This window comes from Sitodiplosis mosellana, unplaced genomic scaffold (genome assembly GCF_009176505.1).
Source record: "Sitodiplosis mosellana isolate CC-2019 unplaced genomic scaffold, AAFC_SMos_1.0 Smas_scaffold_5, whole genome shotgun sequence".
Taxonomy (NCBI): Eukaryota; Metazoa; Arthropoda; class Insecta; order Diptera; family Cecidomyiidae; genus Sitodiplosis; species Sitodiplosis mosellana.
Genome location: NW_022595248.1, coordinates 5,111,668 through 5,137,227, shown reverse-complemented (window position 1 = coordinate 5,137,227; position 25,560 = coordinate 5,111,668). Strand labels below are relative to the sequence as shown.

General features: G+C 36.7%; 2 protein-coding genes across 2 annotated transcripts in view; one reads left to right on the top strand and one right to left on the bottom strand.

The window, feature by feature from the left end:
• Window positions 1-5,896, top strand: part of LOC129567104 (BTB/POZ domain-containing protein 9) — a 9,601-nt gene extending 3,705 nt beyond the window's left edge. The window contains exons 6-8 of the mRNA XM_055443698.1: window positions 4,339-4,815; window positions 4,907-5,148; window positions 5,270-5,896. Of these exons, the coding sequence (XP_055299673.1) occupies window positions 4,339-4,815; window positions 4,907-5,148; window positions 5,270-5,443 (893 nt within the window). The 3' untranslated portion in view covers window positions 5,444-5,896. The remainder of the gene's footprint in view (window positions 1-4,338; window positions 4,816-4,906; window positions 5,149-5,269) is intronic.
• LOC129567106 (uncharacterized) lies at window positions 5,570-7,085 on the bottom strand. Its single transcript, XM_055443701.1, has 3 exons — window positions 6,771-7,085; window positions 6,569-6,706; window positions 5,570-6,484 (listed from the first exon to the last, which is right to left on the bottom strand). The coding sequence occupies exons 1-3, from the start codon at window positions 6,999-7,001 to the stop codon at window positions 6,341-6,343; spliced, it is 513 nt and encodes a 170-aa protein (XP_055299676.1). The 5' UTR covers window positions 7,002-7,085; the 3' UTR covers window positions 5,570-6,340.
• Between the last annotated feature and the right edge of the window lie 18,475 nt (window positions 7,086-25,560).

Here is a 25,560-nt window from a genome sequence, read left to right as displayed (position 1 = left end):
AGTGCACAAGAAAAAAAGTTGTTTGTACGGTGGGCTCTTGGTCTATTTGTGCGAATTTTGTAGTTTATTTTTTCAAGGTACGATTCCATTGATGATTTGTTATTTATCGCTCGATGGTGATGAATCGTTCAATTGATTGACCGCGTGTGCCGCATGCACCCGTCAAATCACAGTATGACAACAACAGAAATCGCCATATAAAAATATGACGTAGAATTTGGTGCCATCTCACGACGTGTACCGTTACCATATGAACGTAATATTGTAAACGCAAATTATGTGATTAAATGTTGTGACATGAGGTCATTGTACAATGTTTCGATTTCCTTCTTGTATTTCTCCTGCCGAACATGGAGCCAGAACTTCAACGGTAGGGTGCTGCTCAATGTATACTATTTTGGAAAATTGATAGCAGCACTAGCTTGGATTATGAGAATCAATGAAAAAGACACGTACAAACCTTTTGCAGCGATTTATATCGCACTCACACCAATCAGAAAATCTATGTAGTTAGAGATGTAAAAATTAGTAGGAAATATGAAAATTATCAGTAAAATCGACGTTTTCCGACACATTGTTGAATCAGCCCGTTGGCTTCCAAAAGGCGAACTGGAATTGTATCGCCGATATGTAGATCACCCAGATCTCCCTTTGATTTCGTACTGTTCGCTCTCTTCCGCTTCGTCTGAGAACAAACGGTTGGCCATTCGTTGTCGCAATAATTTCACAGATGATGATGGAGCCGGATGTTCTTCTGTGTCTGAGACATCATAATATGGGCTACTTATTTCGGCAGTATTGGCTTTGTTTTTTGCTGTGGCTGTCGGTGGTTCAAGGTTATCCAATTCGTCATCCCATATGTTCTCATTGGATGATTCCCATGTTGGTTTTTCATTCGTTTCCTTTGACTTTGCAGATGCGGTTGTTGCCATGGGGTTTGGTTGTGGTAATGGTTGAGACTGTTGCTGTGGTTGCAGCTGTGCCTGTACCAATGGCTGAGAATTGAAAAAAATTTGTTACTCTTTTTGAATCTCGATTGCTTTCTAAATTGTGATCCATTTGGTGACCGATTCTTCGCTTGAATTTAGTTTATTTTTTCAAGCTAGGATTTCATTAATGATTTGTTATTTATCGCTCGATGGTGATGAATCGCTCGATTGATTTGAGTTTGCATTGATCTTTCTACCTTGACTGCGTGTGTCGCATGCACCCGTCAAATCACAGTATGACACCAACAGAAATCGCTATATAAAAATATGACGTAGAATTTAGTGCCATCTCACGACGTGTACCGTTACTATATGAACGTATTATCGTAAACGCAAATTGTGTCCCATCCATTATGTGATTAAATGAGGTCATTGTACAATGTATCGATTTGCTTCTTGTATTTCTCCTGCCGAACATGGAGCCAGAACTTCAAGCGGCTGTTGGCGTCCGGAAAGCGAACTGAAATTTTATCGCCGATATGTAATAGATCACCCAGAACTCCCTTTGATTTCGTACTTTTCGATCTCTTCCTCTTTGTCTGAGAACGAAGGGTTGGCCATTCGTTGTCGCAATAATTTCACAGATGATGGTGGAGCCGGATGTTCTGTGTCTGAGACACCATAATATATGCTGCTATCGTCTGTACTGGTTTTGTTCTTTGCTGTGGCTTTCGGTGTTTCAAGGTTATCCAATTCGTCATCCCATAGGTTCTCGTTGGATGAATCCCATGTTAGTTTTTCATTCGTTTCCTTTGTGTTTGCAGGCGCCGTCGAATTTTTCGCTTGACTTTTGCTTTTAATTTTTTCCAGCTTCATAGACGACTTTTAATCGCTAGATGGCGATGAATCGCTCGATTGATTTGAGTGTACGTTCTGTTCACTCTTACCGTGGTGAATGTTTCGGTTTCTTGTTATTGTTTTCTTCTTTCTTCAGCTTCAGAATGTGTTCCGACTTTCCGTTGGCAATTGGGTACCGAATCTGTTGCATGTCGCCATATTCAATTTGGATATTCTCATTCAATTCTTCTTCCGAAAAGGTGAACAATATATGATGGCCAAATTCTGCAGAAGGAATTTTTTTTCAAGCTACGACTTCATAGACGACTATATATCGCTCGATGGTGATAAATCGTTCGGTTGATTTGAGTTCTGTCTGGACCGCGTTTGCCGCGTTCACCCGTCAAATGTGTCCGCAACAGAAAACGTTCTTGACTCTGTTGTAGCCGTTTTTGGATGTTTTTTTGTAAAAAAATCGGTTATGTTATTGCATATTTAATAAATATTACTCATTCTCTAGATCAAATATCGTTTGTCGGTATAAAATCGGTTGTCAGCAATAGTTCATTGGAACGATAAAATTTAAGGTCATCGTATTTTAACTTGTATTCATACTTATTCTCTATCTCTGGAGCACAATAACAGCAACGGAGAAAATCAAACTGTTGAGAATGTGACGATAAGCCGTTGTTTATGTTTGCGAATGGTTTGTTTTGTACCAAATGCGGCATCGTCGGTGAGCGGTGTCGTGTCGTCGGTGCTTGATGTGCCCGTGATGTTGTTGCTTGTTGCGAAGCGTTTGCACTGTTATAGTTGCTCGCACTGTTAACGAAAGTCGAACAACAAAATGGTTTGCATTTACATTTTTTGCATTAGACTGAAACATCAAATTTCCTGTGTGCTAAACAATGCCCGATTCTTATTTTTCACATTAATCCTAATTTTAAACAAGCCTCTGTCATATTGTGTGAGCAATGCCCGCTTGACATTGTCAATGTGATCAGCTGTTACTAAAAACCTTGTCGTTCATTTGATTTTATTTCTCAACACAACACCAACTCACTAATGTGTTCGAAATAATATAACTAAATATATAATTTCATACGCGGAATTGTACTCAATGCTTGGATCCAGGCATCGTCACAATGCTTCCGCATACATCCATGCATGTCTGTGAAAGATAAAAATGTCCCCACTAAAAGACAAAAATCGTAGATCCAGGCATCTGAAGTAATTGTGTAAGTAATAATCTAAAGTAGATTTTGACAAGCGTGTAGTTGAATCGGCGCCACAGAGAAATAACTACGTGTTGCACAGCACTGCAATAGGGTACATATCTCTTGCATGTTGCCATATTCGATTCGGATGTTCTCCTTTAATTATTCTTCCGAAAGCAATGAATGATAGCCGAATTCATCAAAAGGAATTTTTCGTGATTCCATTCCTTCGTATGCTTTGTTGAATGTATCGGCAACAATGCCGTTTAGATATAGATTAATTAGCGAAATAATCACCCGCTAAAAATCGCTTGAATCGGCAATTTTGTGTCTTTGAGTTTTGCCCCTTTTTTCTTGATTTTTTCTTTTTTTATCTAATTTTGTTCCAAAAAATCGATTTTTGTTCCATTTTTTATGTACTTTGTTGTTATTGCGAACTCTTTCATTTAATTTTCACACTCGCTTTACACTATAATCGCAGTTTGACAGACATAAGCGTCCGATGCAGCGCAATGTCGTGGCTGCACAGTAAGGTTATGTCATAAGTTTGAAAACGCAGTTACGATTTGAAAGATTTTTTCCTTCTTTTTGGTGTTATTGGCATTTTCTGTACAGTTTTCCTTTTTCCCGGAAAAAATTTCCGCATATTGGATGCAAAATTTATTGCATGTCGTCATATTCAATTCGGATGTTCTCATTCAATTCTTCTTCCAAAGAGAAGAGCAATCAATGATAACCAAATTCTGCAAAAAGGATTTTTCGTGATTCCATTCCTTCGTATGCTTTGTTGAATGTGTCGGCAGTAATGTCGTTTGGCTGGACAGATTCATGAGCGAATTATTCACGCACGTTATATCGCTTAAATCGGCCATTTTGTGTCTTTGTCTTTATTTTTCACTTCTTTTCTTGAATATTTTACCTGATTTTATTCCGAATATATCGAAGATTTAATGTTTTTATGAATATTCCGCTGGCAATTGGGTACAGAATTTGTTACATATTCAATTCTGATGTTCTCGTTATTAGCGTTGAATATGTTCACTGTTTGCCATTGTGACGATGTTGACTGTGTTATACCCTGTGTTGCCATTGCTTGGTCATGCTTGCGAACTAAATAAACCGAATGTCGAATGGGCGATTTGCTATTGGCATTTGCTTTTTTCTCTTCTTTTTTTGTGTATTTGCGACATTGTAGTATGACATGTCACTGTTGACTATGTGCGAGTGTTCTCTCACTTGTTTCTTCTCAAATTTTTCCGGTGTTTTGAACTTTCATTGCACAGTGGAGTGTGTTTCTCCGCACAGAGTTTATATGTGTTGAAAAAAAATCTAACCTATCTTTCTTTCATTTTCAGGTTATACACGTCATTCAATAACCGATACTGGCGATCAGTGTATTTTAGTCGAGTTGGGAACCATCAGTATAATCAATCACATCAAAATGCTACTGTGGGACAAAGACATTCGGTCTTATTCGTACTATATTGAAACGTCGGTGAATCAAACCAATTGGGAGCGCGTCATTGATCACACCAAATATATGTGTCGTTCGTGGCAATTTTTGTATTTTCCATCACGAGCCGTTCGTTACATCAAATTAGTTGGCACACACAACACATGCAACAAAGTCTTTCACGTTGTGGCGCTCGAGGCATATTACACAATGAAGATACCAACAATAGTCAATGGCCTGGTTTTGCCCACGTATAATGTGGCCACAGTCGATATGAGTGCTATGGTTATCGAAGGTGTGAGTCGAACACGAAACGCTCTACTTAATGGCGATGTGAAGAACTACGACTGGGACTCTGGTTACACATGCCATCAGTTAGGTAAGCAATCGAATTAAATAAAACAACTGCTAGAATTTAATTGAAATCTTGAGTAAAAATGTAAACAAAAATCGGTTCCATTTATCAACAGGCAGCGGAGTCATAGTCATTCAACTTGGTCAACCCTACTACATTGGCTCATTGCGTCTGTTGCTTTGGGATTGTGATATGCGAACATACAGTTTCTACATTGAAACATCTGTGAACCAAAAAGAGTGGGAGATGGCGGTCGATAAACAGCACGAGCAGCTCCGATCTTGGCAGCAATTCACTTTTGAACCTCGACCCGTTGTGTTTATCAAAATCGTCGGCACATATAATACAGCCAATGAGGTTTGTATTGAAACGTCAAATTGTTAATTTGCCATTCATTTCATTTGTTTTTTTCATATCTTTTTTTACTTTCATTTGATTTCTTCTCAATTAATTGATCTTTTTCCACTATTTCGTGCAGATTTTCCATTGCGTACACTTTGAGTGTCCGTCACAAGATTTGCCAAAGCAACAAATCGAAGCACAGGCCGCTACAATTTCAGGACACTTTCCGTCGACAAGCAAAAAAGTCACTCCAGCTTCCACATCGCCCGAGCTTTCGTTCATACAAAACATTGAATTGGATTGCGAATAAAATCACCAAAAGATTTGAAATGTAATCCGTCGAATGGTTTCTATTCAAACAATCGATCAATACACAACGTGCTGTACTCCAGTTACGAGTAACCGCACCCTCACCTCCATCAATCCCAAAACAAAATCCCTAATCAAGTATTGTTTATTTAAAATACTAAAAAGTATTACATGACATAGACATAGAGAAATTCAAAAATATTTTCAGTTAAAAAAAAATCCAATGTTTAATTCAAAAGTCATATAATAACAAGAAGCAATCGAAAAATATTGTATAATCAATGAAATTAGTCGTAAGTTAAAGTTTGTCACTTATTTATTGAGGGCCAAAGGCAATAGATTATAACACATCGGTGAAAAAAATAAACAATTTTAGTGTTTGAATATATACAAATTGGCTACTTTGAAAGAAAATCTTCTATGCAAAATAAATATTGACGCTTTTTGATTAAAATTCGCTTCAATTTGTTGGTTCAATCATTTTTTCATTTGTTTAGCTATTGGTTTTCTTGATTTGTTTCCTTGATTGAATAAGTGTTGAGCTACACTTATCATCTCCATTTTAAGACAACGAAACAATGACACAATTCCGGTTGATGAACCGTGGCTGCTTGCATGGAAAAGGTAAAGTATATCGAATCGACTATTTTGAGGCAAGGTAAAAGTGAGAGTTTCTCTTTCTCTTTCTCACTATGAGACTAGCACTCTGAAAGGTATCAAATTTGTCACAACTAAATCAAAATCCCGTTAAAATAAGACGTTTCAAATTCAAAAGGGATTTAATGGGAACATGTACATAATCAGAAATGTGCAATTTATCGTGTAAAATTAATCTAATACCTGGAATCAATCAATTTAAATAATTCGAATGGTTACAATTTAGAAAATTAAATCACATTCATGGATTATTTGGATTTTGTCGCTGTCGAATCTTCTGCAGCAGATCGTCTTTCCATTTTTCATCTAAATCACCTTGAGCGTTTCGTGCCCACGTCGGAATATTTGAAGTAGGTAGTGTAAAGTTGGCCATTGCTGACATTATCTGAAAGAAAAATTCAATGAAACGAAATGAATATCGGAAAATCATGAATGAAACGTCATTTCAAAAATCACTTTAAAGGAATACCTGTTCAGTTCGTGTTGAATCAAGAACGATATTAGTTGATTCTGGTCTCGGTGCACTCCAAACTTCCCGTTCAACTTCAGCGTCTATCGATGGAACGACAATGCCTGTTTCAGGTGCTTGTGTTGGTGCATTGAACGCCTACGTAAAATAAAACCATGAAATAATTGCGAGTAATTTTTCTTTTACCTCAGATAGAACAAACCGAGTAATCGAAGTCATCATCTCCATCGTCATCATTTTCGTGTTCATTGCCTTCGTTTCGGTATTCCATTGTTTCTTCGTCCAATGATAGTGGTTGATAGCCAACATATCCAGCGTCAATAATTTCCATGTCACTATCATCACTGGCCGTGGTATTTCCGTGCATTGGTAGACTAGACGCAGCTGGTCTTGAAATATTATTTTCTTCATTTGGTAAATCAGGCGAACCCATTTTTCTTTCCGATATTATTTATAGCGAAACACAGAACTTCACTTTGGTGTATGCTTTGTTTTCACTGCTGTTCTGACAAGTGTCAGTTTTGACACATGCATAGAATGAACTGAGTGAACTTCAATGAACATGGAGACTCGAGCGAAGCACACAATCATCGGTTTTGACAGCGGATAAATAACCTTATACAAGAATCGCGAAAGGTTTTTTCAAACCTTTCAAATGTCCCCTCAACGAGAACGGATTCAACTTTCTGGGCAAGAAATGGGTTTTAATGATTTTTTCGCAACATACTCGTCCATTTTTGACTCGTGACAACATTAAACCGAATCACATTCAAAAAGTAAAATGATCAAAGTAATACATTGAAGGCACAAAGTATAAAGATTTAGCGGTGAGTGCATGCGGTTTATCTATTTTACATAATTGAATCACGCACATGTCATTATATTTTTTACGACTATCTATGGCACGGCAGAAAGAATCAGGGAATTTATTAAGAATTTCGTTAAATGATGCCATAAAAGCCACTGAACACTCTCTCTCTGTGTATGTGCATTTATATGACACACAGAGACGTGTCTATGGATCCATGTGTCACATCAAGATGACTTCAGCGATCAAGCAACAATATTATTTCCTTTTTTTTTTACTCAACACAACCCAAATATGTGCCACACATTATTTTTGAGATCATTGAGATTTCGTACGTGAGACCATGACATTATGAAATTAAATCGGAGCGCCCGTCAAGGATAACACATTTTTGCTTGTGCTAGTTTAAAATAACACAAGAAAACTTGTGTTAACGAATGAGAAGAAGAACGGTCGAAAAAGTGGATACGGTTTAAAAGTATCTATTAAATATTTCTAACATCTCCTATCAAGAGATTTCCGAAATTTGTTTTGTGTGTGAGTGAATATGCGTATCTGCTTTACACTCCTTTTTTATGACTTCTTTCATTGATAGGCAAAAAGTTTTTCATTCATAAAATGTGTTTAATCAAAAAATAGATGGAAAAGTACTTTAATATCGCCGAAAATAGAATCTTATACGCCGAACAATTTTAACGTCGTAAAGACACGCACAGGGGCGGAAAAGTGTGTACTACATTGAAATCAATTTGAGTAAAGAAAAAAATGAAGTACACAAAAATCGGACATGGCAAAGTTTTCGACAAATCGAATCGTAATAAAAAATGAGATCTCATTTTACAATCGGGTGTAAGTCCTCTCTACCAAGAAACTGTCTTCTGTATCGGAAAAAAATTTGTTCCAACCGTGTTTAGCAACTCCTTTCATGAGATTAGCATTCAATTCATTGCTGCGTTCCAGTGGACCGGCAACAAAAAAAAAGTGATGGCTTTTTAAACGATACCCTGAAGGAAATTACTTCATTTTTACACACGAAATACAATATCCGCTACAAATAATAACCAAATAAAAAGCTAGGGGAATTTAACTCTTACGAGTTCAGCATGTTTTTTGCCAGTTTGCTTGATTCGCGGGAGTTCGACGCGTTCCTTGTACGTACTGACGCGCACGGTCACAAGTTTACACAAGTTTGTTTATGGTTTTGCGCGTTTTTCAAGTTGTTATTTGACAATTAAAACGCGTTTCAAGCTAAAAATCGGTTGTTTACGTGTATAAAGATTTTTCACATCCTTTCCAAAAGTTCAAAGATTTATATAATTATAAAATGGACAAAGGAAATATTTTTAAAGAGCTGGAGAAAGTGTTGAAGAAAAAGTTAATCCAGATATAATAAATGGAACGACTGATGTGTGCGCGTCGTCCAGCTACAAGTTTGCACACGAACTCGCGCGCGTTCGCGCATGTTGTTTTTATACGGAACTTGTCAACTGAGTGGAATCATGCAAGTTCTCTGGTGAATGTAACAATTTCGTGCGCGTTTATATCATTTTTTTACAAGTTTTCACGTAGTTAAATCCCCCTAGATAAAAAGTCGTAAAAATGCGTACGGAAAATTCGATTTTTTCCACTCACTCAATTGAAGTGGCAACATGCTTTAAATTGCTTTCGGCATCTAGCATCTATGGTATCGCTTTCACATTCATTGAAATCGTGTAAAGTAACTGCGTGTGAAAACCGCCTTCTTTCAACCATAAAAAAAAGAGTCTCTCGGAAATGATGCAAATTTATTTCGTATCGAATTTATATTTGACCATTTAAAAGTGGTTCTTTTTTCGTTCCGTGCGCATGGAAAAAATTCCGGGAATCCAGCCATTGAAATCGATTCGGTATGGTAGCAAATAGCTACTAGTTATTCCTTACCATGGCTGTTTTTTTTCTTCCTTAGGCCACATTTTCGTGGTTTGAATTTTTCAAGTTTGAATACGGAAAAGTAATTATCTCAAAGCCAATAGAAATGTATACCGGACTTTTATGGCGATTCTCGTCGAGAAAGAAAAAATCATAAATGATTTAAACCAAGTATCGATTTTATCGATGCCGCACCGCAGAAATTCCATAGTCGCGCAAGCGAAAAGGAAATGGAACGAGGATATAGAGACTGCAATGGAATTTATAGCAAGCACCAGGTGCAAAATGCAATATTTTTTAACTGTATCTTTCGGCTGCAACATCATCCTTTTATATTGTTTGTTTCGCTCTTTTTTTCGCCCCATCGTGCACACATTCTGAGAACCAAATGCAGTGCATATTCTTGGATTTAGAGGCTGATTAAAATCGACATTTGCGCTTTTTATGACGGTGTTTTTCTATATTTTTTTCACGCGCGTATATACAAGTTGGATTTTGAGCTCGAGACAGTTTTTTACCGCATATTCCCACAGCGACGAGTCGGCTTTACCTCCCAAGCAATAAACTAGTAATTCATTTACTAGTCATAAATTTTGTGGAATTATGCTCTGGTCTGCCTGCATATAAACTTTCCGATTTTAGAATAGCTTGCGGTTGCATAGAGATTTGTGAGGGTTCCCTTTGTTTCGAACAAAAGAGAGAAAATACGCTTTCAAATACTCGCTCAATGTGCCGCTCAAACCGGCGTCTATTTCCGGCATAAATTACGTTTTCAGTAAAAACTCCATTTCATTCTCGATAGAGTTCGTTTAATTGAATGCTAATTTTTTTTGATTTTTTGAAAATTCAATTTAGTCACAGTTGCATCTTCCGGATTTAAGAATTATAGTTCTGCGGCTACGGATATTTTACGGTGTCCAAGCTTTTGCTTTCAAATGTTTGCGATCGAATTAATACCAGCTTCTATTCTTTGTTTGTTTTTTCTCATCAGCCACTTCTTGAATTTCGGCGACTTTTGTTTTACGTTCGAGAGGTTTGAACCGTTTACTTTCGAAATTGTCATGGACTAAATAGAAAAAAAAATACAAAAAAACACACAAAAAGCCACAATTGATCGACATACATGTCTGTTTACATTTCGGTGCACTCTCATCTTCAGACATGACTGAAAGTCAACTGTTTCGGTTTGCTTACAACGACACATTCAAGGAAAAAACAAACATCACCGATTTCATTGAACCCTATCTTTTTCAAGGTCATTTTGTTGAGTTTGACTTACATGTACATACAATCTTTTCACAACATTCGTTTGTTTCACAAATTTTCAGTGTTGCTGGTCGCTTAAACGTTCATATTCCAGTGAATGTGTACATCCAAACCACATTCTTGTCTTGTATTGGTACAGTATATGTGTTCACTGTGTGGTTTTCCATCCAAAGAGTTTCGTTTGACCGAATTTTTACAGTCACAGCACCAAATATATAAAACTAGACATTGGTTTTGGGTTGGATTTGGGAAGAATGAATTATTCTACGTAATATGAAACAAATTCTTTTAATTAATCTTGGACCGTTTGCTATATACTAATATTGAGCATTTCCATCTTGGTTGTATGACTGTCTTCGTTTTCATGTTCCTACTATTGTAATTACCGCATAATGTACGAAAAGAGCCAGGTTTTTAACGAATTCGTCATCATATGACGGCCTGAGAAGGAAAACCTTTCCTACAAAACCTGTGCGCAGAACACAAATACAGAAATTTTTTAGTCAAAAGGCGAACAGCAAATTTGCGAGCATCATGAAATATGGAAAGAAACATTTTGGTTAAAAATGAACTTTCTTCAAAAAAGAATTTTATCGTTTTCTGTACATCTATTATTCATCTACTCGATCAGCCCAAAAGTTGTTCAACCAGTCCTTTTGTATTTCCTTTCACATCGGCGTGTAATCGCTTAAAAGTGTTTATTATTATTTAATTCAAAGTGTCAAACCCAAATTCATTCCCAAGAACACAAATGATTGGTAAATTTCTGTCAAAAATAAATGAAGCGTGTAATGTGTTGTTTGTACGGATGACAGCAACAACGTTTTTAGATTAAAAACTGTCACATCGACATAATTGGTAATTTGGTGATTGGGTTTACACCATGTTAACTTTGCAAATATGTGATAAATCATTTAAAATAGTTTCGGCGTTGTTTTATTTTTCGATGTTTAAAATGGAATTCGAAATGCATGAGCACTAAATTCGAATGTTGAGGCCGCGATTACAAATATATCCCGTGTCAAACAATAGCTAGCTGCCGCCAAATTGATTATTGAGAGTGTCATATGAAGTGGGATTGACAGGTGGACACATCGCAAAACTGGCAAATAAGTGATTCAATTTGGAATGTGGTACAATGAGTTATATCAAAATAGCACGTCGCTCTTAATCACCCAAATGCTTTCTCTTCATTCGAGATGGGTTGATATTTCGATGTTGATTGATGAGTGGAAGTTTTCAGCAGAGGTGAAAAGGGACTCGTATTAAGGTAACGAACCGCATTTTCAACTTAAATTTCTATTATTGGGTGGATATTGACATTTGATATAAGCGCGCCGCGGTAAGAAACAAAAGAAAGGCCCAAGGAAAATGCCATTACATAAATTAGTAAAGTTACTTTGTCCCCAGCTATTAAAAGAAAATGCTATAATTATTTATCAATGGGAAAATTTAATCAATTAAAAAAACATGGAAAATAAGGAGCAATTTGGATTTGGAGAGTGTTTCCTGTCAAGAACAAATTAATAACGCTTCGCATCGATTATTTATTATAAACGCCATGTTTTTTATCTCTCATGCTGCTCCACATCTGTCTTAAGTATATTGATTGTCGTATAGCTTACTCGCTTTTTCCCCACCGGTTCCAAATCCTCTTTTCCTGGAATACATTTTAAATTCGATGAACGGCATCCGTTTTTCCCCGTTTTTTGGCAGAAAAAAGAAACAACGATTAATTTGCTTAAAAGCGATACGCATTGAGTACGTGACACATCCTCCGCCAAATTATAAAGCGAGGGCGGAAGGTCTAGCTGATGCTTCGCAGGTAAAATATGCTTTCCACTCATTTTGTTCCAGTGTTTACATTGCGATTAATTCGTCACCCGTTTTTCAGTGCTGTTTGCTCCGTTTGTTGATGTTGTTTTTTTTTTCAGTGCTATTTATAATCGGATTGAGTACATCATCGAAACACAGCCTTTTGATAGCAAAAGGCTATACACGGAAAGAAGTTACGACAAAAAAAACCGTTCAAAATATTTGTACGGTTTAAGCAGAAGACGGATAATATGCTTAAGTCACTCATCATTTGTCACACGGCTATGCGAAAGCACGTTGTTACAACGGTTACTTTTTTGTGCCGAGAGAAAAGCACACATAAAGAGTTCGACATTTTCATTCATGCTTTTGGCCTCTGTGGCATGTAATATGTGTAAATATTAGTTAATTGTATATGGTGACCTTCGTCACTGTCACTCATTTTGGTTGTTTTATTTTTTGCACGCACTTACCTAACTCGTTCTGAAACAAAGGAAGCAACTCCTGATTTTGCCAAACAAGGTTAAATAGCACGTTCGAGAGATTCAACTCTTAAAAGGATTCGCGGACGCATTTTGTTCCAGGAATAATATCCCTTCGTTGCGCTCCAGAAACAGAGACTCTGGAACACGCAAACATCGTCGTCGATCTTTCCTATGTATTTTCACTACCATCAAACCCTACAGTGTAATTTTTCTGCATGGATGCGTTGAAGAGAAACCAAATTGCCAAGCGTCAGTAGTTAGGCTGGAACATGAAAGGTGTATTGAAAATAACAAGCTCGTGACAGAGGAGAAAAAAAAATGATGATAAAATGCGCTCCAACATTCAGCTTTGCCGTAACCAAAATTAATTTGTTCATAATAATAATGTAAATGCTTGCATTGCACACACGATGAATACAAATAACATTGTTCCAACAGAAGCCAGAAAGTGGGAGAGAGGGAGAGAGCATGTGAAAAACAGAGTGATGCGTGTATGTTGATGAAACAGACAGAGTGAAAGAGAGAACAAGTCCTACACATGCAAATTATTACGCAAAAACGTGCACATTTTCAGCCGGAAGTCGGATATACATGCCCATTTAAATACTGTTCAAAAAAGAGCACACATGCGAAAAACACTTTATTTTCTGCCAAACTTCAATTTCATTGCTCATTCGCAACGTTGAGCGCGTCGTGCTCTCGTCATGCACACAAACGCACGCACACACATACGTTCACGCCGTGTTTTGTGCGCCCGACAACCCGGTTATTTACGATATTGCTTTTTTTCTCCCGCGAAGTTTTCCAAAGCAGATAAGAGACTTGATAAGCATGAAGCATCCGAAAAATTTCGCTTCTATCGCATTATGCAAATTTTCTCTCTGAAACGATCGTCTGCAATCTGCAAAGACGCACGAGAAGGGAGAGAGAGAGAAAGAGAAAATAAAACGTACAGTAAACGATTAGTAACTAAATTTTAATTTAAAAACCAACAAAACAAAAGTAAATCTCTTTCTTGGTAAGAACGAATTTTTCTCGCGTAAAATTGACGGAAAATTACTTGGGTATGAAAGAAAAAATCATTTTTAATCTTTTCGAAAAGATAACAAATCGCAATGAATATCCGGAAAAAAAACGCAAGAAATTCAATTCTTTCATGCTATTATTAAAAGGATTCGTAATTTTCATACGAAAGATTGTTGGTCAAACAATGATGATTCGCACAAACGCGCTAAATATGAAAATGCGAAGCATTTTAACAAAAGTGCATCGTGCCATAAGCCTTTGCTAGATCCATTTTCATTCACCATCATCAAACTGAGAAGCCATATCGCACGGCGTAATGAATGTGGAAATCCTTTGAGTAAAAATAAACGTGGAATTCGCTTAAATTGAAATGGACATAATCGGTTGTGCTTGGTTCTCTCGCATCCGGTTGATGGTTGAGCAAACATATTTGTAGCTCAGTTATTGCCCGCTTCACAATGATGAATCGTGCAATCAAGTTAATTGAATCGTTTGCAAATTAATTGTTATCCGTAGTCGTTCCCATCGTTTTGTTTAGTGTCGTGCAGCAAACGAGCGACCGAGCGATGGAGCGTACACAATAAAATGAGTCCTTTCCGTTTGTGCCTTTCCGACGACGCTTTGGTATGATTGTTATTTATTTGAGTTTGTCATCAAGCGCGCAGGTCGTTACTCACTTTTTCAACGAATGACAAAAGAACCATTTGTGTGTTCTAGGTACAGATCAGCATTAATAAGATACGATAAATGAAGCGATGACATGGGCACTGTTAGGGGAAAGGGCTGTTCTACAAAAAAGCTTCCAAATTTAGATTCAAAATCAAATAACATGGAATAAATTGGAACATTTTGTCTATGTTATGATGAACCGTGTGAAATGCATAAAGTCTTTCGTTCGTAGAATCGGTACACATTTGGACTACAGACCAAATTTTCCATCTGCCATCGTTTCATATCCATATTTTGTATGACACCGATGCCGAAGGGCATGCGACGCCTGAAATACGGCAATATTTATATATATTTCTATATTCTAGTCATATTTCAAATATTTGGAATATTTGATATATTTAAGGCATATTTAAGCCACATTTTGACGTTTTTTGGTATTACCCGATATTATTTTGACTATATCTATATGAAATATGTCTCTCAATTTTCAAATATATGAAATATTTGAAATATAGCCAAATATGTCAAACATACGAAATATCAAGATGCATTTTGTAAACAAATAATGCTTCAATATTTGAAATATTTGGCATATTTGAATATATTTGAAGATATTTCATGTATATTTGTTCGTCGCAAGCCCTTCGACCGATGCCTCCATTGCGTTGGATTTGTATGACATCTTCATTAAAATGTCTTGTTGACATTGAGACAATATTGGCTGGTGTTATTGTCGTGTTATGTGGAATTACATTCTTGTGAGTGGGCGGATACCTTAGAAATTTGCTAAAATTGTATCATATCAGACATATGAATTTCCCCTTGAGACACGATTACGTGCTTTTCTGAATGAAAAAGTATTCGAATTAAGATTTCACTGATTAAATTGAAAAATATGCATTGTTTGTCTCGTTATGTTTACTTGACGCAATAAATGCCAACATATTTTCGATGTTCGTTCTCAGCATCTTAGATCATATCAATTCAAGTAACAGCCTACTTTGGCTGCAACAAATTAATTTCAATCAATCGCTTTTTGCCCGGCTTTGGTGTGAGTGTGCCAATTCATAACTCTGTTGTCTGACAACAGTTTAAAAAGTCTTAGTTAACACTTTAATCAGTGCTCAAAAGAGCTTGAAATAGTTTGAAGATGTATGTGACAGGGGGAGACTTGTCGCAGAGAGAAATAAGTCAGGAACAGAATTGTGTGAAATGCACACGAGCTCGGGCGAAAGTTTTGAGCGCCAATTTCCATTGCACCGATTTGAACATGCCAAAATCATGGCCAACATCATATCAATGGATTGGAGCGTAAGACCCAAAAATACATGTCGTCTCAGCAAAAACACTCTTTCACACTCACACTCACAAAAGGAGTGTTGCACACGTACGCACATGTATAGCGTTGAGTTTGTCGAAAAGTTTCTTTTGAATAGATTTTAAGCATATTTTGGTGCCGTTTTATGTTGTGTTGCGTCCAACTGAAACTTACTCGAGATGAGGGCGGTAAACCAGCGCTATGCCACAATCATTGGTTAAACGCATCCCATTCAAAAAAAACAGTTTTCTGGGTAGAAGGAGGAAAGAAAGAGAGAAGAAAAGTTGAAATAAAATTCGGCATCGTTTGATTTCGTTGTCGACTATTGTTTCCTCTTTAACCAATTCATGTGGTTCGAAGTTGCCGTTTCACGCACATTTTTTTTCGGTTAGACCGTTTCGGTTCGGTCGATTTTCACATCATCGTCACACACAACTTAATGCGACCGGAGAGAAAGAGAGAGAGAGAGAGAGAGAGAGAGAGAGAGAGAAAAAAAAACGTATTAAAAGTCTTCGGTTCGAATAATGTTCCATATCAAAATTATATGTGAGTTTACGGACGTGTCATTGTTACTTTTATTGCATGAATGTTTTGTTGTCGAAGTCAGATTGATTGCGTGCGTGCTACGGCGACGACGATAACATGCTTGTAGCATAAAAATTATTGAACGAGCTAAAAAAGCACAAAAATACGCACGCACAAAGGAAAAAAAAGGAGCGACAAGTAATACACACATAACGAATAAATCGCCGCTATGAATAACTTTTGTCAATTTGTCAAATGTAAACAAGTAAATTTGAAAAGAGTCCGCGTGACAATACAGAAGGAAGAAGCAGAGCAAAAAAATTAGACGCAGAGAAAATTTATACGAAGGAAATAACGAAATAAAAAAAAACATCAAAACTTTTTTAATATTAGTAAATTTTCGGCATTATGGGGTGAAAGGCGCGATTTTCATCGACATTCAGACAATTCCATGTCTACGGTTGGCTGAGTGTGTTTTCTTTGTCGTGCTACGCAGCGCAGCTGCTGTTTGCATGCTTTTCAAGCGCAAAGTAATTTTGGTTGTTTTGTCGCCGTCGCAGACGCTGGCTTTTTAGAAATGTCGCCCAAATATCCAATGACCTTATGCATCACAATTGCTTTTGTTTTGCAATTCATGAATGAAAATTCAGCGTCGCAATTTGGCGTAGATTTAGCATAACTCAGAAATCAAAACAAAACAACAACAACAGATTCGAGTGACGGTATTTGGTTAACCTCTGTTTTATTATCATTGTAACTCAATTCAAATAAATCATAAATTCATATCACCTTGTTTTATCACCAACCACGCACGATGGTTTCATGACGATTTCTTCCGCAGTATCAAAAGTTTCGATTCAAAACACGCCACCACACTGAAAAAATGACGTGATGACGAGGGGAAAAAAATGTAAGACCGCTCCCAAAGAGACCGGAGATTACCTAAAAAAAGGGATTTCGACCTTTCCGAATGACATTTAGGAAAGATATTAAAACATGTTGGTCTCCGGTGGCCTGTAATATTCAAAAATTTATTGTACTATGAAAAATTGATAATATTCATTGTGACAATATGATAGTGTTTAACTGGTTTGTCGCTCATATTTACCACTTTCTTTGTGTTGCTCAATGTCAACCTAGTGTTCACGTGTGGTTAAATGACATTTACTATTTTCAATTTCCATCTGTGCTTTGAATGTTGTATTTTTGTACACGAGTCATTTACTCCGACTCTTTCGACACACACAATTTGATAGGGGCAAAAAACTTAATTTTACCTCTAGTTTGAACTTTAAATTTAAATACGGGATACTCTTGGATACAATTTCAAAACCAGAAGATTGAACAATTTCCTATACATGTATCTACCATACCATAAAAAAAACAGAAGAATTATATGTTTGTATTTCCCGGAAATATTCAAAGATTCCCTTCAATGAGCATAGAACAATCCCCGGAAGTTATCCAAATTCCTCATCCAATCACAATATTCCCTGCATTGTGTGTGTGTGTGTGCGTGTGTTTCAACGAAAGTTGCAAATGTTAGTTAAGCTCCATGCGTTAGATGATTTATGGGAGCTGATGCTGTTTTCCGATGAAAAATGAATGCCAGCAGATTTATCAAAATATTATGACTTGATATTCGGTACAACGGTGAATGGAATTAATGTGAATGGAAAACAAAACATACTTAAGCTATGAGATGTTTTAATGGCATATCTTCATTTCATCATTTTAAGTTACTCGAGTTGCGTCAATTTTGAATCAATTCAATTTTTAATGTAAATGCAGTGTATGAAAGCTCTTTCAAAATGTATCATGTTGATTTTCACTGACGTCAAATTCTAACGAATTTTGATTTTCAAGCCAGTGCTTATTGAAATGTGATGTTTGAAAAATATCGAAAATCCATGATGAACATCAGCTCGATGGCAAAATCGAACTGTGAATGCAGAGGTGAATGAAAAAAATGTACAAACGATGCTAAATGTGAAAGGTATTCCGATATGTGGTGATTGGATGTTTTCAATATTTGTAAAATATAATTAAGCGAAAGCGATAAAATGAAATGAAATGTGCGGCTCGTAGTAACAATAAGCGTATGTCACTAAAACTGTGCATTCAGATGAGAGGATTATCTGATAATGAATGTATAGTATATATACCATGGGTATTTTAGTAATAGTAATCAAACATCGCCAATCTAAAATTGGAATAATTCATTGTTCTTTTTTTGGCCAATAATAATAATATGCTAAAATTGATGGAATATTTATGGATATGTAGCTCATTTAAAGCATGCGTTGGCGAATGAGAGAGAGAGAGAGAGAGAGTCACGGTAAATTTGCTTGCAGATATAAATGTCAATTTTGGACGTTCTATTTATATTAATGCCACTAATAAAATCATGGAAATAATTTCATGGATAATCAATAGGCGAGCGCGTGGGGCAAGTGAGAGAGGGTGAGAAATGAAATAAAAATAAACATCCAACCGATCATAATTGCAGTGATGTGAGTGGGCTCGCATTTGCTATTGTTGTGATTGTCACGGCAGTGTGTGGTGGTGGAGTGAGTGTGCATTTTTCATCTCTAATTAAACGCAAAGCATATATTTCGCATAAAACTTTGGCACAACCAACAATGCCGTGCCATTATAAATGAATGTTTACAGTGGCGAAAATTATCGATTTCGAAACTTAATCGAGCGTTGACAGAATATTTATCAGGCCAAATATATCGACGTTGCACACAGACGCGCCAGCGCTTGCATTCATTCACCCGTTGTTGTAATAAAATGAATGGGCCTCGTAAATAATGCATTATTCATTTATGTTCGTTAGCATTTAAGCACTTAACTGCAAGGTACGCAAATTTTCAGTAATGAGATGTAAATAAAATCCATGGAAATTGCAATGCAAAACATTGAATATATATGGCAATCTGTCAATTCACTTGTGCATCTCCCACCATCTCTACCTATCTCTTTCTCTTTATTCGAAAGTTTCGAATCGAAGCCACTATTTCGGATATAATTCGATAATGAACATAATTTTATTACTGGCAAGCTGTTACTGGTTTCCTCGAGAAATTTCGCATTTCACAAGGAAACGTGAGTCTCAATTCGACAGCACAATGAGCGTGGAAATTATCTGCATGGAAATCGTTTCAAAATACTCTAACAATACCGTGATAGAGTTATAAGTTCTTGTTTATCAATAAGATTTTGTTTGCAAAAAATTATCCACTTGTAAATAACTGTTAACGGGAAAACATTGAAAAATCATGCCGAATAAACAAGCTAAGAAGAAATTCAAGAGAATAGTTTTTCTTTTGTGTTTGAGTTGAATATTTTAATTGGGAAAAAGAGCTTGTTGTTTTTTTTTACATTTTAAACATGTCTCCTGTTACCATTTCCGTTTCCATTTCATCTTCATGAAATAAATATTTCTCTCAACTTCCAGGCTTTTTTGATGCATCAATCTTTTTTGCCGTGTCTTTTTCCTCGTCACAACTTACAACTTTCGCTTATGCAAAGCAAGAAGATAAACATTCCCACGGAAAAAAGAGCGCGAGCATATTTGAAACTTATATTCCTAGGATGTTAGTCAGAGATGAAATTCGAATGTTTGAGCAAAAGTTTGCGAAACGCATTGCTTCTAATGAATCTTGCTTGACGCATTTCAGTGATTTCCAAAATTTTATATGATTTAATTCACGTTGGTTTTTCATCGTGAATCTTTCATATATGTACAAATAAAAAAAAGTTCGTAACGGCTTCGTTCGTATCTTGTTGCGTTGGGATTTTATTTTTGCCGCTGTTTTAGTACGAATTTCCTGTTGAAAACCATCAACAATGTTGCATCACTGATTTCATCTGTCTGTCGTCAACTGATATTCGTACGCACTTTGCATGGCTCAACTCTCTCCAACTCTGTCAGTGAGTCAAATGTCTTAAAATGCATGGCGCTTTTTATTTCTTTATTATTTGAAAACTGCTTGACGTATAAATGTGGATTTTTCTGAAAGCATCCAGTTTCATGTTTATCTTTTTGTTTCCCCGTTTGTGTTCGTTTGCTGCCTTTTATTCAGCTTTGGGTCCTTTAGAAAGTCTTTCTTTTTGTTGATTCAACGGATCTGTTGATGTGTCTGGGTGCGATGCATTGATGCATGCATGCATACATTATTAAGCTTTTTAAAAAGTTTCGCTCATTCGGGTTGCCGTTATGAGTAGGGTATATGTGTGTTTGTACATTTCATGTATGAGTGTTATTCCAAAAGGTTGTCGCACTTTGTGTTCTGTTCACCCTGGATTTTGTTACTTGTGTGTCAAAAAATGACTCTTCGTCTTGATGTGTGTTTGTTCATGAGCTTACAAGTCAAACTCACACACGGCGCGCCCTCAATTTCAACAAAAAAAAATCATTTATGAATTCGCGGGCATGAACTTACGAATCACAAAAAATAATAGAAGAAAAAAAAACTCGTCGTGAGGAAAAGTAAGAGAATGCTAGCGAGTGAGCGAGGTAGAGAGGAAGAAAGCGAGAGAGAGAGAGAGGTAGAAAAAGAAAGAGAAAAGAAGTGCGATAATAAGAGCGAGACATAAAATAAAAGGATAATAATTGAAGTTAACGGCGTCAAATGAACGCGAAGAGAACGCAAGAACGCGAAGCAAAACAAATAGCATTATCATATATGCAGTCAGTATGGCTTCATATCCATACATGTATGGATGGTATATGTGGCGATGTGGAAATTTCTTAATTTTCATTCGTCACAGTCCGTCTCTATATTGCAATTACCATTGTCATTGCCATAATCTGGGGATTTCAAGAGATACGAATGTGACTTGCTCTCACAACCGACATCATTACGTTATCTTTTTCTGCGCAAATGAAGATGGCAAAAAAGAAACGCACACACACACGCTCATGAGAATATTAAAAATTCTTAATTCTTGAAGTGAGCGACACGAACGACTCACCGAATTAAGTTATGGAAATGAAACTCAAGTTTATTTTTATTTCATTCGACTCTCTTGACGAATATGTTTGTGGCAGCTTGAAAGAAATTGTCTTTTTCTTCCGTTGTAGATATACTGTCAAATAGCGTTTTACATATATGATGAGCAAAAATTAAAATTATTACGAAATTCAACTTTGACTCCAGACGTCTTGAGACTTCTTCTTTCGCAAACAGTTCCACATTTCTGACGAACGTCTCAAGATTCCCCAAGTGATGAGCCAAAATTCAATAAGATAAATTCACATACAGCTGCCAAGTTAGATTGCAGCGTGATGGGCAGTTGAAGTGATGATGATTGGCTTGAACTTTTCCGATTTTAATGAAAAACACTTCTTCTTCAGTTTGAATTAATTTTACATTTGTTCTCTTTTCGCATATTCTCTTTATTTCCGTGATATTGTTTTGTTGCTTTTTGCTGGTTGTTGCAAAAAGAAAAAAATTGCATCTTTTCTGTTGAATTTTTGTTTTACTTGAATGCTATTTGGTTTCAAAATCATCGATTTTGTTTCGAACGTTTGAAAAGTTTATCAAAGGAATTCCAAATAAGCTCTGTTATCATTTATTGCATTTTATCGTTCATCGAACATCGATTCCATTCTCATTCCACAGTAACTGCTATTATCAAGTCATTTTTTGCTGTTCTTTTTTCCCTCAAGTAGCAAAATAGTTCAAGAAATCGATATCACTTCGGTGTCTTTTTTGTTCATTATTTTTGTGTTGTTTGTTTCTTGTCGTCTCGTTTTCCATTAAAATGAAATATCGCCACAAACAAGTCATTGTTCTTAAGCTTGGTGCGCGGCGCTCGGACACATTGTTTTCGACTAGAATTTCTAATGTTCACTATCTTGTTTCATTCAGCCAATTATGTTTAGTCGGAATGCAAGCATATAAATCAATTTAACGCCTGTGTTTGTTTTCTATCTCTCTCCGGCGAGCACAGGAAAGGCTGTGTGTGTGTGTGTCTGTTCGTTGAAGACATGAAATAACATTGGCAATATCATTAACACAATTTGGTTTGTGCATTGCGATGTCGTTTGTTGTTGCATACACACATAAGAATCGGTTACCTAAGGCTCAAGGTGTACGATTCCAGTGATTTATTTATCTATTTTCCGCTTCATCAACAAGAAAATTGATTGTCTATAAATTATTAGCAGCGACCGAACGGAACGCAACAACAATAGCTTTATCGTAGGTATTTATCATTTTATTTATCATTTCTCCAGCATGAAACAATAAATTTCATTTCATTCTTCTTCTCGATTTTTTTCGTCTCCCGATTGTTAACTCGATATGAGCTTTTTTTCCCGTTCGTCTTACGATTTTGCCACGTTTAACGTCAGTTCGTGGCTGAATCGAATATGAAATATCGTTGTAAAGCCCCAGGTAACAATGAGCATCCTTCCTTTCGTTCAAACCAACAGAAAAAAATGAGCTGAAATTTTTCATGGTGATTTCAATTGCAGTGAATTATGCTTGGGAGAGAGCGGAGGGAGTATGCTCTGGTATGCCTACCGACGGTGCCAGAACATAATTTGGTAGCAGCGCCCCAGTACAATTGGTCTGATTTTTCCCATATCTCAAACTCATTTTTATTCCATTGATGTTGGTATTGATTATAACGGTATTGCGTCAAAATAATAAATGATTTCTTATGCCATTTCTTCAGCGGGAAAAAAAGTCGTATGAAGAAAAATTACCATAAAACAACTTTTGAATATTTCATATTAATGAAGCGATTCGCGTGTGAAGTGTTGGAGCATACGCGAAAAGTGGCAGCATTGCTTTGAGCGAAAGAGTGAGCAAGGGAGATTGAAGGAGCGAAGGAGAAAAGAAGGGAAAAGAAGAAGTAGAGAGAGAGAGAGAGAGAAAGGGAGAAAGAAGGAGAGAGTGGGAAAAAGAAGAATGGAAGACAGAAAGAAGGAGATAAGGTGAAAGTAAGAGGTGGAGAGAATGAGAGAGAGAAAGAGATTGGCGACAGCACTGTGTGCCATCTTCACCAAACATGTCAAAAATAGACACAAATAAATGGTGAAACAGTTTCATGCATGTGCTATTTTCAATAGAGTACAACATCTTAACTAATTATTCTGCACAAAAACAACGACTGAAAACCAGATTAATGTAACTGCGATCTTTAAGACGTCTGCGGAATAATTAGTTGCTAATCAAATGAATGATTTATCGTCACATTACTACAGTTGAGCGATTGTAAACGATTGTTTAACGAATTTCGCAGACAAGAAAGTCGCACACACATAAATGTTTGGATTAAGCTTATGTATATGTGTGTGTGTTTGTGTATGGCTTCGAGCGGTGTGTGTGTGTGTGTGTGGTAAACCGGCTCACATTTCAAGTGAGGTTTCGATTTGTTGGCTCACAATCCTTGTTTCGACATTTTAAAATTGCATTTGGTTTTCTTGGAGCGTACAAACAGTTTTTATTTGCGGCTGCCGTCGAAATGCGTTCACTGTGAACGCACACCGTGTCTGTGGAGTTTCATACAAAGTAATCGAAAAGCCGTTCTTTCAGATTGTCGCCAGAAGATAAGATGAAACCGATCTGATGACGATGATGGCAACAGTTAAACACTTGTCTCTTTAACTCAATAAAATTCCCCTATTTACCGTGCTCAAGCAAACGACAGACTCACTATAAATGGGTTGATTTTGGTTGTCTGAATCGGTGTTTGTCGAATGTAAAATGTCTCATTAGTGCAAAAATGCTGTTTCACTTTTCGCAAATCCCTTTTTCTCTCTCACGCACACACACACATCCACTAAGAGATGCCAGTCGCTGATTGCAGATCGAAAGCTAGTCTGAAGATAACTTAATTATACACGTTAAGTGGTAGTGAATTTTATCAGTAGCGATGAAATGGAGACAATAAAATGCATTTGACTGATTCAACCGAAATTGAGCAAAACAACGAAAATTGGCAGGCATTCTTTGTAATTATGTTAGTTTGACACAAAATGGGCCATTTTGAACCTGAAATCGACATTCTACGTCAATCTCCAATCACAACCAACGTCGAAAAACTTTTGTAATCAGATGCATGCAACCAATTTTCGAATATCATAAACAATTTAGATACAAGCTGTTTTCGATTGAATTTTTCTCCCATCTTCTTCCGTTCAAACAAATGACATTTTCGTATATGTATAATACAAATGGAAAATGTTTGACATTAAATGCCAACATCAATGCCAATGACATATATCCTGTGTGTATGTTAAAGATCATGATGCGACACATACACAAAAAGAAGAGCCATTTCAGGATCCAGGTGAAATGCCAGAAACTTTTTCAATTTATGCAACGAACATCTAGCACAAATAGCACGGCGCTCTGCAAAAGCCAACAATTCCATTGCTACATTGATTGCGTTTTTCTACTTCTTATTCTTCGACGGGGTTTTTTCGTTGTTGTTGCGAAAAGTTTCAGAATAATAATCCGGTCGCAGGAGAGACGGAGTGAAAAAAAATCAAGGTGTAATGTATAACTCGCAAGTAGACAAACTTACGCACGGTGGTAAAAGAGCAAGTTTCAGCAATTTGACGACATTTTTTTTTGGCTTCTACTCTTCCACTTGAAAATTCAACACTTGTAAATTTGTTGGATGTTTACCCTTTTTTATATCGCCGAGCGAGGTAGAAATATGGAGAGTGAATAAAAACGGAACGAGAGCGAGAGAACGAAGAAGGGGAGTGATGCATATCACAAAGCACCGTCATATTATGTATGCACAATTTCGAACACAATGTAAAGAATAAGTGGGCGTCAAGTTTGAGTAATTTTTATTGCAAAGCCACTTTAAGTACGCTAACAATTCCAAACACAAAACACTTGCCAACTTCATTTAATAGTGTACTTTCCACGGCAGACGGTGTGTGAGTTTTTTTTTTGCCTGCTTGCTTGCTTGAAACACACGCGACTGAAGGCGTTGCAACACATACAAATGTGTGTCGTAGGACGTCGAATAGCAAGCACGCTGGAATCGTTTAAAAGTTTCATCGCCCTCAACATTGTTATCACAGTAAATTTCCATTTTAAATCGTTTTGATGGAACATTCTTCGTGCCTACCAATTTTTTTTCTCGCGAGTTCACGTTTTCATTTCTCTCTCTCTCTCTCTCTCTCTCT